This window comes from Anneissia japonica, unplaced genomic scaffold (genome assembly GCF_011630105.1).
Source record: "Anneissia japonica isolate Jap-2015-1 unplaced genomic scaffold, ASM1163010v1 scaffold288026_len309160_cov177, whole genome shotgun sequence".
Taxonomy (NCBI): domain Eukaryota; kingdom Metazoa; phylum Echinodermata; class Crinoidea; order Comatulida; family Comatulidae; genus Anneissia; species Anneissia japonica.
This window is the reverse complement of record NW_022732402.1, coordinates 105,690-119,595: the sequence shown is the minus strand read 5'-3', so window position 1 is coordinate 119,595 and position 13,906 is coordinate 105,690. Positions and strand designations below refer to the sequence as shown.

Below are 13,906 nucleotides of genomic sequence, written 5' to 3'. Positions count from 1 at the left end.
AGAATTGTACCTACCAATTCATCTTCTTCTTGGTTCCAATCGAATCGGTTTCTTTTCAGTATCATTTTTGATCTAGGTCCAATGCAAACTAACTGTTTTTCTTCTGGTTTACTCTTTACCTTTTTGACCAGCTTCTTTTTTGGAGCCGTCTCAGCAGGTGGCTTTGGGCGTTTCAGACCACGCCCGCCTTTAACCTTCTCATGACGACCTTTCTGGTTTTCACTTATGGTGACATTCAGTGCTTTCAAAACAGATTTCTTTCCTAGAATGTCAACATTGATATTGAAGAGAATGATGAAGACAGTGTTACAGTATACAATTATTTACTGGGTTCCAGGGCATGGTTTAAACTATAGCCTGAAGTGATCTATGTCCCGAGACGGCGTCTAGGGACATAGTACAGCTTCCAGATCACCAAGCTCATCAATGCCAATCTAAAAAAACATAATATATCCTACCAAGAGCTTTATGTCGATTTTTTCTGGCTTTGAGCATATCTATCTTCATCTTTTGTCTTGATTTATATTTCTTGCTGGTGGATTGCATGGGTGGTGGGGGTAAACTCCAGTTCTTCCTCAGATGTCTAAAAAGTATTTTAATTGGTTATTTAATGTTAGATATAAGTTTTTCTTAAATCTGATGACCATCTGCACTGTGTAAGTTTACGTACCTAAAAAAATTAAATAAAGTAAAAAGATTAAATTAAAATATAATAGCAGGGTCGTTTGAAGTTTGAAGTCGTTGAATCAACGATGAAACTTACGCATAGATCCTTGAATCTAACCCAGCTGCTCCTTGGCCATTCCCAGGGAGTTTCCCTGTATCTTCTGGGACTACAGAAATGTCATCAACATCTAGAACTAATTCTTTTATCATCATCTTTTCCTCTAACGAATTCTTGGGCAATCCTAAAGTTCGATCTCGCCTTGATAAACCTGTGAATTTGGTTTATTTTTCTTTATTTATTCATGAAAACTGGTTCAATGTTAAAATACTGTTGTACCATTAGATCGTAATAAAAAACTAAAAATTACATGATAAAAAAGTTATTATAAATGCATTAGAAAAAACATGTACATAATATAAAAACATACTCTAAAGCAGGGGAGGGCATAAAAATCGGTTGGAGGGCCAAAGTGAATTTTTGATTTAACATCAAGGGCCACACCCTAAATCTGGTGTTTACAGTGTGCTTTCAAAGTCCTCCTCGCACACATGGGGTTTTTAATTCATTTTCGCAGGCCGAAAAAAAATCACTGTTGGGCCGCACTTTGCCTACCTGTGCTCTAAACCATCATAATGATCCTAAAATTAATAGTTAGATTTGTTTTCATGTTGTTGGTCATGCGAATTGGAAGGCAAGGATTTTTGTTCTTTTAACATGCATACTCGGACACTTAATCTGGGCTCTCACTAAACTGTACGACGGTCGTACGACCGTCGGCCGATTAATCCAATTCTGCTCACTGTGAGCGTTAGATGACACAATGTCGTCTGCTGATTGCTTGTTGCGAGCGCGTTGTGGCATTGCGTTCTCCATAGAATCATGTCCACCGACAACCGTTGGGTGCAATAAATGCCTGCTTTATAAAACAGTAGATTGGTACACTTTAGTACAACTTTACACTCACCCAATGGAGTGTTCAGACAGATAACTTGCAGATCTCTGAAGAACTGATTAACAACAGCTTCTGAATTCCTTGTATAATGCTTAACTGGATAGTGGCCTGGATTCACTATGTTATAGTGCTTCTTGCAAGATGTTGTGTCCACTATCGTTCCCTTCTTATGAAGATAGCAGAAGACCTGAAGGTAGAGGTAGAGTATTGAACTTTTTATCAATGAAACAATGTATGTAGTTTCAATATCAATTTTTCAAGACATTGGCTGACAAAAGGCTGACCTAGGTAAAGGTAGGAGAATTATCCATAATTTGTATTGTATGGACAGGGTCTGTGACTACTGAAGCAGCTGTAGAGAAGGTGAACTATATCATCGGGGCAACCCCTACTTTTCTGAAAGATGCAATAGATTCACAAGCCAGTTTTTAAGTACTTATCCAAGAAGAATTCGTTCTATCAACTGAACTTGGTGAAGAACGGCTCAAACCAGCGCCGACATTAAGGCTCTAGTTAACAGCTTGACTCGCCCATCATTTCATTCTGCATCACTTACCTGATCTTTGTCAAAGAAATCTTCTGAAGGACCAAATGTCAGCAGACCCATTTGGCACATCCTCTGCAGGCCCTGGTGGAAGGAGTGGATGTACTTGCGACGGTAACACAAGTGCTGCTGTAGCTCCTCTGGTAGGAACATCAATGGGATGTATTTCTTGTAAGGATCATTCAGATAATCATGAAGGTTGTGAATCTAGAGTAAAGAATTCTTTTTATCAGTTTGCCAAGGCATTGCTGAACAGGAAGAGAAAAGCCTCTTACAGATTAAAAAATAAACTGTGATAGTCTAAAACTTAAATTCCAATATACTGTATTTTATTATAAAAATGATTTCATTTTATTCTAATCTACCAGCTCTCACTAGATGGAATGATACTACTGTATATAAAGTCTCATTATAAGGCTAAAGAAATTAATTTTTTTTTTAGTTGTGGGAAACAAAATCACAGGAACATGGGAATGAAGAACAAGCGTCTTAACCACCAAGCACTCCTATGAAAATTCATCAGATTTTATGATGTCAGATTGAACCATATACTGTACACAGAACCAACAGCTTAAACATCTCATCTGAAAGACGGTGCACTATCGTAATATGTATTTCAGTCCTCTGGCTGAAACACACAGAGAGCAGCAATAAGAATTGAACCGGGGACATAGAGATCTCCACGGTTCAGTTCACGCACAGTGGCTACCACCAGTTTCACCGACTGAACTATTCTGCTCTGCAGATCTCACTTCCGGGAGATCGGCTTTAACACGACTAATTTACTGCTCATGGTGATAGACATCGGCAATGGTTTCCATAAGAACAATTGATACAGTAGTAAAAACATGCAAATATTGTGAATTTGTGGGAAATGAGATATTTTCCCGAAGATTCTTTTTGCTTTATGGGAGTGAGGAACTCCTGCAACTTCTTGGAGACTTGGGACCCCTGACAATGTTTTATCAAAATGAGTCTCATGAAAAGAAAACAGTTAAATTGTACCTTCACTGAGAGCATGATCAAACTGCAGAATATGGTCAATGGCATAATCATAATGACATCAGTGACGTAAAACCATCCTTCCGCACACTTTGTGTAGCGTGGCAGAGGTGGTAGGAACCTCTTCCACGACATTTCATCACAGTACACCTTTAGGTTATTTACAAGATTTTCCTCATCTAATGCAGCATTGGCTAATACTTCAGAGGATGTTGACGGCTCTGAGCACTGCATACCAGAAGATTCTTCTACCATATTCATCAGCTCACTGATTTCATTTGTTGCAGGAGGACCTGTGGCATTGGTATTAGGAATCAGTTTCTGTGACTGATTAACATTTGCTTTAAAATTCTGACCATACTTTGCTGGTGATGGCTGAGTTCTTTTGCATCTGGTCTTTATTAAGCCAAGATCATCAACATCAAGCATGTTCGATTCTGAGCGTTGTGGGTGTCCGTAAAGAAGGTACCAAATATAAGTGTACATGATTCTGGATCGTGCCATTTTCCGCATGTAGCCCTGACTTTGTTGATCACTAGATGATGGTTGTCCTGTACGAACATCCTGTAACGAGAGACGTTTAGTCAGTAAAATTATTAGTATTCCTAGTCATCAGACATATAATTGACAAACAAGTACACCTACAGTAGTCATGCTACAGTAAAGTACATGCAAACCAATAAAATTCCATGTTACAACACCCTATCAGGTACCCACAACAACCTATATATCAGGCACAAAAGACACAAGAAAAATTTACGAGGGATTCAAACCCCTGATCTCCAAGTTGAGAGCAGAAACCACAACTGCTCTGCCAACAGCACTGTGCCCCAGTTCCCAACACAATCAGGAAGGGTCCTTGATTCAACCAACCAATCAGCATTGCTGATAGCTATCAGTGATAACATGTAGCAATTTTATGAAAGCACACTTTAGCAATTCAAATATTGATCAAATTAATTTACGCAACACAGGTAATATATCTTAAGGCGTTAGTAACTACAGAAGAACCCCTATTAAGAAGACACCTTCAGGACCCAAAAGTGTGCCTGAATAGGGTTGTCCCCTGAATAGAGTATGGCCATAGTGTTAAAAGATATATTTTCCCCTGTTTAGTGCCAGAAAAAGTGTCCCCTTAATAGGTATCCCAAAGAAGGGTTCTACTGTACTTGAAAATGATGATGAAAAAATGGTAAGGTATAGGCAGTCCCGTATTCATTACTGAACATGGGGAATGAGCTGTTAGCCCATCGTACTAAGCCTGGGCATTGTGTGGTAGTGTGCCCAGTTCCTTTCCTTTTTTCCTCCCGAGGAACCACCAGATGCCCATTTATACTCCTGGGTGGAGAAAGACAAGCGTAGGTAAAGTGCCTTGCCCAAGAACACAAGTGAAATGCACAGCAAAGTTTCGAACCCCCGACCTCAAGGTTGAGAGACTTAAATGCAACCGCTGCGCCAACCACTTCCAAAAAATGGATGAGCCCTTAATAATCTTACTACATATGATGGGACTTCCTCTTTGACAGTAGCTGTCTTTGCACTCGCTTTCTTTGTGACCTTTTCCTCATCTTCAGATTGACCACTAAAGTTCTTCATTATCTTCTTTAAACGGTTGGCTCGTTTCTAGCAATGGTAACAAAAAAATATATATTTACTAATTATACTTTGATATGAGCTTGATTGATCCGGGCTAAGGGGCTGATTATTAGGGGCCAATTCATGGAATTGTGAACTTGCTTGAGACCCAAAGACATACAAAATGTAAAAATTAAAAAATTACATCTATGAAGTTTTAACTTCTGGATAATTTGACCGAGACATATCTGTTCTCCCAGTCCCCCAGTTACCTACAGTACAATGTAATTTAACAATGTACACAAATGAAAGACCTTCAGGAGAGTGAAAATAAATCAAATTATATACCGTAAAACCTTGAATTGAAGTCCTGGGGTTCTTTGTTTTTGAAAACTTTGGATGGGCTACTTTTCGCGACAGGCTTCTTTTCAAGATGGGCTTCTTTTTAGACTACATTTGCAAAGTAAAGGGGAGGGGGGTGGGGAAAAAATGAATGCTGTAAATTTTGGCAAATACTACTATAAAACAACAAATAGGGCCACTGTATTAACATCAATCTGTATTATGAATTAAATCCTTAAACCGGCATTAAATCACAAAAAGCTACTGTATACCCCAAACACGTTTTTAATTTATTGTGTTTCTTTGAAATTTGCGTACACTACTATCTTGAAAAAAAGCCCATGCTATCTTGCAAAGAAGCCCATTGGCTTCATTTCTAAGGCAACTTTTGCAGAATAAAGAGGGGGCTTCAATTCCAGATGCACTTCCTCTCGAGAATAACCCAATAGGCTTCTATTCGAGGTTTTACAGTATTGTTTTCTCATTTAGCAAAATAGTTCAATCCAGAGCATCACGGCAAAGGCAATGGGTGCTCCTCCAAAGACCTGTGCAAACTATCAAATCGTATTTGACAAAAACATGTGACATGCCTAAATATGGTCATGATGACATCACATCATGAACATATATAGGCACATCATGACTATATAATGGGCATACAACAGTTTTTGTTCTACGAAAATTTGATATTGTGGACAGAGCTTCACACTACAGGCCAAAAATAAAAATCATCATTTGGGAGCTTTTGATTTTTTCGACGATCCGACGCTAGAACAGAATCACTCGCACATGACCGTAGTACCGAGCATTCTACGTTCTTTGTATATGTAGATTTGGCCAAATTGCGTCCTAAAATCCACTCGACAAGAAGAACTTAACATTCTCGCATGCGCAGATGACTTTTAGTGAAGTCACTACGTTCTACGTCCTACCGTCGCCGTGCAATGGAAAGCTCCTTATTACCTAAGACAGGGAGTTTGCAAAACAAAATAGAATTTTGAATTAATCATGACAGTGTAAAATGCTGTCTTTCATGTGCATGTTAAAATCATATGCGGTTGTTCACCTTCTTTTGCTGGGCTCGATAAACAGTTTTATGAAGCTTTGTCTTCTGATTGGACGCTTTAAACTGTGTAGCCTTAATGACGTTATGAACTAGTTCGTCGTTTTCTGGTAAACCCGGTACAGTGATCAGCATTAACTGTAATAAACATCAATTAAAGTTTTAGTTGAGAATAAAGCACAAACTAATTAGAACTTTAGGTGAAATTACTTTTATAATATTCTTTATTTATAATAAGTCCATATTTATAGTTTTCCCTTATTCTAAACAACGCCGTCAACGAGCGATGAAGTTGAGATTTTTTTGTTTGCTCACAGGAGTGCAGGAGGCCTCCCGGATTTCCGGGAGACTCCCGCAACTTGTTACCTGTGTTGTTACCTGTTTCGGACCGTTTTCATCAGTTGTAGGAACTACCGTGTGAATGACGTTCAAAAGGCCATCCCTTTTTAGTCCTTTGATTAACCTGCAAAATACATTAGTTAATAAATATGTAACTGTAAAATTTCATAATATAATATAATAATAATATTTAATAATAATAATAATAACAATAATAATAATAATAATTAATAATAATAATAATAATAATAATAATAATAATATATTAATAATAATATTTAATAATAATAATAATAACAATAATAATAATAATAATTAATAATAATAATAATAATAATAATAATAATATATTAATAATATAGAGATTTATACCGTGCCTTTTGCCAAGGGATACAAGGTGCTGGCGATGTTGTTATTATTACCCCTGGTCATCGGATCCATAATCAAACCAGCACAAAGTGCAACCTCCTCCACTCCCAAGGACACGAGCAATGCGACAAGCGTCGGTCTTGAACTCCCGATCTCACGATCAGAATTCCAACACCTTACACACAGCGCCACACACTAAAATTATTGACATTACTAATAATGCACTATTCTACTGGGACAATGAACATTATCTTTTCTCATTATAAAATTATATCAATATGTCTGATGTTTTCAACATTAATAATAATAATATATTAATAATATAGAGATTTATACCGTGCCTTTTGCCAAGGGATACAAGGTGCTGGCGATGTTGTTATTATTACCCCTGGTCATCGGATCCATAATCAAACCAGCACAAAGTGCAACCTCCTCCACTCCCAAGGACACGAGCAATGCGACAAGCGTCGGTCTTGAACTCCCGATCTCACGATCAGAATTCCAACACCTTACACACAGCGCACACTAAAATTATTGACATTACTAAATGCACTATTCTACTTGGACAATGAACATTATCTTATCTCATTATAAAATTATATCAATATGTCTGATGTTTTCAACATTGACAAATCAGTATTTTAAGGGACTGGAAAAAGATCCCCCCTATCAACCTTTCTCAGCTTGCAATCGCTGCTTACCTAGGCATTGTTTTAGCAGCACAAATCTCAGAATGCCCATCCTCTTTCTCTTGTTTCATTATTAACTGGAAAAAAATACAATTAGTAAAATTGTATCAGCAAAAATCATCAACATCTAGCCTACAAAATTAAAATCATTTTTGCCATTTGCAATAATTAGTTTGAAGTAAATTTTCTTAATTTAGGTAATATGAGGCATGTTGTGGAAAAATGGCTAAGATGTATCATGAAAATGATTTTCATGGAAAAACAATAAAATCGTTACTACTATGATTTTTCCATTTTCCATGATATGAAGTCATTTGAATTGATTTGTCAAAATATTTTATTATCGTATACACGATAAATCCTTATCAAATCGTCCAAGTGTAAAAAGTTCTCTTATTTTTATTTTGAATATGAACAATTTATTTTCAGTTTTTTATCGTTATCGTTACAAGTACTGTATAAACAGGCCTTAAAGCTCTAAAAAAAGTGCATGAAAGATTTACTAAAAATGTCAAAGTTTGGGTGTGGCCCTCAGTGTTAAAATCAAACCATCACTGGATTTAAACTTTATTCGTTTATTTTCAGAATGAAGATAGAGATTAAAGATCACAGAATCAACGATGGCTTGTACCACTTTCTTGGTATAGAATGAGTCTGTAATAATTAGGGTAATCGTATTTGTTTCATACTGTTTTATTAATATTACAGTTGTCAGGGATGTAGTTATGGAGGGTGGAGGTAGGCGGGGACACCAAGCGTTGAAGTTTCCAACCAATCTAAAGCTAATTTCAAGGCCCCCACCCACCTTTATTAACGCTCTTGCCCATTCTTAAAATCCACTCTTATAATTTAAAGTTTACGAATATTATCACCTACCCACCCTTAAATTGCCTACCACCCACTTTTAGTTTTCTAAAGCTACTACAAACCTGAGTTTAACACAACTCTAAAAAAAAAAAAAAATATGACTTTTGTTGTATCATATACAGTACAAATACCCAAACCCTCCAGCACAAAGAATAATAATTTTGGAATAGGTATATATATTATAGGTAATGTAATGTTGCTGACCTTTCTCAGACAATGTGTTCCATTGACTACTTTTGACTGTTCCAATTCCTTTAGGATTATCTTCCTCCTTCTATTTTCTTTAATGGACATACGAGTACCGCAGACATTGAGCTCTGTTTTCTTTTCAGGTGTAATTGTCTCAACTTCAGCTTTTATCACTGGAACATCTGTAATTATATATCATTGTATGTTACCGTTGCTGACGTAAGTATAAAGAATTTTCTTCATCCAGGTAAACAACAAAGTAAAAAAGACCTTAAAAAAATTCTTCCTGAAAAGGGATGTGTACTATATAAATACTTCATAAATATGTATTAGGTCATAACAACATTTCAATGGTCAAATCCACCTGGTGGTAAGAGGTGCAGTAGTTGTTACTACTTCCCTGTGACCACCACACCCCTGCCTATGCATAAACTGTCATGGAAAGGGCAAATATACTGTAGACGGATGATTTCCTGTTTAATATTTGAGGTATAGTAAAACAAATGTAACATGGATATATTTCGGTAGCCCTGTCCAGGCTATCAAATTTTATTTGACAAAAACATGTGGGTATCTGGTAGAATCGAATGCATCTGGTATGGGGGGGGGGGTGGCGTGTCAAGCTGGTCACTCACTACGCCCAATGGTTGTCTGCCGACGTAATTCTACGGTGAATGCAACGGCGCAATGTGCATAAAACAGTTCGTTTTTAATGACAATCCGTTCAAACTGCAATGCACAATCACCAATTGGCTAGCGATCACAGGGAGCAGAGTTGGATGCGTTGGCCGATACCTGTATGCCGCAGCATGTCTGTAACAGGGCGAGACAAAGTAACTGACATTTTTGTCGATTTTGCAATACCATTTGGGAGTATATTTAAACACATCTGAATTACCTGTGAAAATTTCAGGTCTCAACAATGAGTCGTTTCAGGGATAGCACCACCTATCTTTAAGCACAAAACTTAAAATCTAGTGATTTTCCATGGAAAAACAACGTAACTACAAGATTATGGGTCAAAACAACGTTTTCTCCAAAAGTGACAATTTCAAGTTACATTGTTTTGCCACAGGGCGGCCATGCAGTGAATGACCAGGTTTAGTATTCCATAGTACCTTCACTAGATAGAGATAAGGTGTGCAACTTACCACTGGTTGATGCTGTATTTGATTGAAGATCAAAATTTGGTAACTTCAACTCTTGTATTTCCTGCCTCACAGCTTTCTCTGATTGGCTAAGATTTGGTTCTTGATTCACTGCAACATACCTTACAATTGAATAATGTTGTTAGTATCAAACTGATAATAATAATAATAATAATAATAATAATAATAATAATAATAATAATAATAATAATAATAATAATAATAATAATAATAAAAATAATAATATGTGCTAAGTTGGACTTTAGGGAATATTTTTTGTTTTATTTTCCCCTTAACGTTGTTTTTTAAATTTTTCTCTAATTTCTCCATTGTCTAAGTTCCCCTTAAGGTAGGTTTCAGTGACATAATAATTACAATGAAGATAAAATTAATATTATATATACAATAATATTATATATTTATTTGTATAGCTTGTAAATTTTATCAATTTACCAGGAGTACAGAGTGGACCAGTTGCAACACTCTCCTGGCCAGCTCATCCAATTTACATTTTTGTTTTTGTTTTTTATTATTCAGCTTTTGGCAATATGGCCAAGGATCCCGTCACAAGACTAACACACACAAGATGCTCTACAAAGACTATTAAATCTCATGAGGCTTAACGAGTGGAGGTTTTTTGGTTGTGAGAAAAATCATGCAATTGTGACAGGAATTGATCCCAGGAACCTGGGATTGGAAAGCAAGCATCTTGACCACCACCAAGCTATTCAACTTCACTCCATTCAATCCTTGTGGAAAATTGATAATAAATAAATGAAAACAATGATGACGATGACAGTCAAAGGCGATGGTCTTAAATTAAAAATGATTATTAAGATCTACAAATTTCAAAATGGTATGAATAAACAATTAATGCTATTAATTACCTTCTATATTTGAGCTTTCCCTCAGAATGGAAGTATGTGTCAATTTGTTTATCTTTCACAAGCTTGTTGATGTATCGTTGAACTTCAAGTACAGTAAGCTGTAGGGATTTGCTGATTTCCTAAGCAGAAAACAAAGCAAGAGATTTTCATTAAATTTCAGTAAGCTGAAGCTCATATAAAAATGTATAGTACATACTCCAGATCAAATCAAAACTTTATTAGTCCATTAAACAGAAGTAAAACAGGAATTATTTTTCCACTGGCAAAAAACATGAAACACTTAAAAATACTGCAAAAGCAGCATTTAAATATCATTGTAAAAACAATTAAAACACCAAAAGAAGCAGGATTAAAATTCGGAAAGTTAAACATGGCTAAAAATTTACAATGATTAATAATGTGATTGATATTTAAATTTTTACGAGGGTAGGAAAATAGAAATGCATTTAAAACATTGAAATACACACCACTGTGTTGGGATTCAATATTTCAACACTAATTATATCATCATCAGCAATGATGACATAATTAATGTTGAAATATTGAATCCCAACGCCATGATGACATAATTAACATCAAAATATTGAATCCCACCACGATGATGTGTATTTCAATACTTGGAGTATGTATTATACTTTCTTATCTGAGATTAATCAGTGGACCATTCGGTGTCTGAAGCTCTTAAATGTTCCAGTAGCAGAAAACAAAGCAAATGATTTGATTTAAATATCAGTGGGTTTGAGTTCTCAAATGATCCAGTAACAATTATTGTGAATAAAATGGCAAAATTATTAAATTCTCACAGTATTAAAGTCTTAAATTAATACTTTTTAAAAATGATTTCCTAAGCTGTCTCTAAACTATCAAATTTTATGTTGTATCTGTGATTTCTCCATTTATGGTGATGTCATATCAAACACAAATAATGGGCCAATGACAGATTCGATTTTGATGAGAGAATTTTGAAGAGGCTATCTTTTAGGCATCTCACCAGTGGTCAGGGGCAGATCCAGTAGGGGCACAGGGGGAATATTCCCCCCCCCATTTGGCCACTAAATTTTTAAAAATTTCAATGCATACTATTGTTATGTGCTACTCACTTACTGTTGTGCCCCCACCCCCCATTTGAAAAAATTCTGTAGGCAAATTTCTCGAGCCACCATTGTGTTTCACTGATTGGCTACCAGCTTTCTCTCTGATTTCTGTAGCTATTTTGTTAAAAACGTGTATATAACGTGTATACACTATGATGTCTGGAGTAAACAAAACACAAATTTAAATGACTTACAATTTTTGATACCCCAGTTCGCATAAATCTGTAGATCTGCATCAGCCATGGTTGCTCTGCGGTCATTTGGTTGTCTGTTAGAACTGATAATATGATAATTATTACAAATTTTATATTTTACTAGCTATTCCTCAAACTTTCATATTAAGGTTATGGTTGGAATATGCTCTCACTTATGTTGTCAGTGGGAGTCTTCAATATGCATAATGTGACACATTCAAAATCTCTAGGTTAGCTTTAAGCTAACAAAGGATTATGGAGAAAGTAGTAGAATAACCCATAACTCGCAGCGTGATTGTGCTGTATTTCATATGGGTGTGGTCTGTGACTACCTAGCTGACATCATTCCATAACAGGAGGTGTAATGAACTTATCAATGGGGTAACCCCCTACTCTTCCAAAAGATGCAATTGGTTCTTAATGTGTACACGAGCCAGGTGTGCACACTGGACCTCCATTTTAAGTCATTATCTGAGAACCCGAGGCGAGGAGCAGCTTGAACCAGCACGGATGCTGTAGTTAGCGGCACCTCGTCTTGCAGTTCAGCCATTCGACTCGCCACACATAAAATGCATATGAGAATGAGTATAAATAACTATTTCCCGGTCATTTATTCCTCACATTATTATTACGGCCATCATTTATAAAAATATAAAATTTCGTTTTTTATAATTTTACACTAATTTCACAGTATGCTATGCAGATTAAACATCATGTAAACACTACTAGTTTGAGTACAAATTCTGTTGTTATTAAAATAGGACCAATTGTGTTCAAAGCTTTATTCACACTAAAGCAATGTCCACTCTATCAAATTCAATGTGACAATTGTGTGTGATGTGCCTATATATGGGCATAAAGATGTCATATTGCATAATATGCCCATATTTGGGTGGTATATGACATCATTATAACAGTTTTTTTTTGTCTCATAAAATTTAATAGTGTGGACAGAGTTTAAAGCTTTGTCTACGCTATCAAATTTTATGTAACAAAACAATGTGATGTGCCCATATATGGGTCCGATGACATCATATCACATATCACCAAATCGTATAAAAAAAAGTTTAACATTATTTTACAAAAACTCACGTAGTTCAGGCTCTGCTTGTTCGTTATCTTCGAGTTCTTGCATGTGCTCCTTGTAGGTTTTGAGCAACTTTACCACCCGTACTTGTCGTTCTACTCCTACTTTGTGCCTGTCTTCGGCAAAGTGACCATACACCTCTGTGTGAGGGCGCGTGTAAAACTTTGTTAATCCTGTGGTTTGTAACAGCTCGTAAAACTTCTTAATCTTTCGCTGGTTTAGACACTTGAAGAGCAAAAATCAAAGAGTGAATATTAAAATGTCCTTCATATATTTTTGTTGACTCATCGTGTTTTATAAAATTTACACCTACATTGTGTCCCGTAATACGTCTCGAAAATAATCATTATTGTTACTATTAAAATATGTTTCCATTATACAATAAAACCCCTATTAAAGGGACACCTTTGGGACCAAAACATATAATCATGGCACCTCTAGATGTATGGAAATGGCACTCTTAGCCCTAAATTTGGATTTTCATTTTTTTTTTCTCCATTTTTTTTTTTTTTTTTAAATTTAGAAGAGGGGGTAAAAGCCACTTTAAAAAAAATGTTTGTTTATTGTCAAATTTTTAAGACTACCTTTTCTTCCATGACAAGCAAAAGATGCTCCCTTACAGATGACAGTGTTGCTTCTCTTTCTGGCTGAGTTTCCAAGTAATTTGACATCTGTTCCATCAAATACTGATACGAACTGAAAAGCTTGTTGTGAAACCGTGACAACAGTAATATTACACCCCATTTCATAACACTAGTACTCTTTGTAAAATATGAAAGAGGCTGAAATGATATATAAAATAATATGGTACTTATAATTAAATATATAAATATATATATATATATATATATAATCTTTTATTTTTCTTCAATTTCATCTTTTCACCAAATTGCTTTCC

At 35.8% G+C, this 13,906-nt stretch overlaps 1 protein-coding gene across 1 annotated transcript in view; it reads right to left on the bottom strand.

The window, feature by feature from the left end:
* LOC117115661 (general transcription factor 3C polypeptide 1-like) overlaps positions 1-13,787 on the bottom strand; it is a 28,709-nt gene extending 14,922 nt beyond the window's left edge. Inside the window, exons 1-16 of the mRNA XM_033259554.1 lie at positions 13,593-13,787; positions 13,014-13,233; positions 11,922-12,004; positions 10,634-10,752; positions 9,750-9,868; positions 8,614-8,780; positions 7,555-7,619; positions 6,524-6,608; positions 6,149-6,283; positions 4,663-4,788; positions 3,169-3,729; positions 2,176-2,370; positions 1,632-1,806; positions 764-935; positions 459-583; positions 15-262 (exon numbers count right to left, since the gene is read on the bottom strand). Coding sequence (XP_033115445.1) covers positions 15-262; positions 459-583; positions 764-935; positions 1,632-1,806; positions 2,176-2,370; positions 3,169-3,729; positions 4,663-4,788; positions 6,149-6,283; positions 6,524-6,608; positions 7,555-7,619; positions 8,614-8,780; positions 9,750-9,868; positions 10,634-10,752; positions 11,922-12,004; positions 13,014-13,233; positions 13,593-13,757 — 2,760 coding nt within the window. The 5' untranslated portion in view covers positions 13,758-13,787. The remainder of the gene's footprint in view (positions 1-14; positions 263-458; positions 584-763; positions 936-1,631; positions 1,807-2,175; positions 2,371-3,168; positions 3,730-4,662; positions 4,789-6,148; positions 6,284-6,523; positions 6,609-7,554; positions 7,620-8,613; positions 8,781-9,749; positions 9,869-10,633; positions 10,753-11,921; positions 12,005-13,013; positions 13,234-13,592) is intronic.
* Positions 13,788-13,906: the final 119 nt, after the last annotated feature.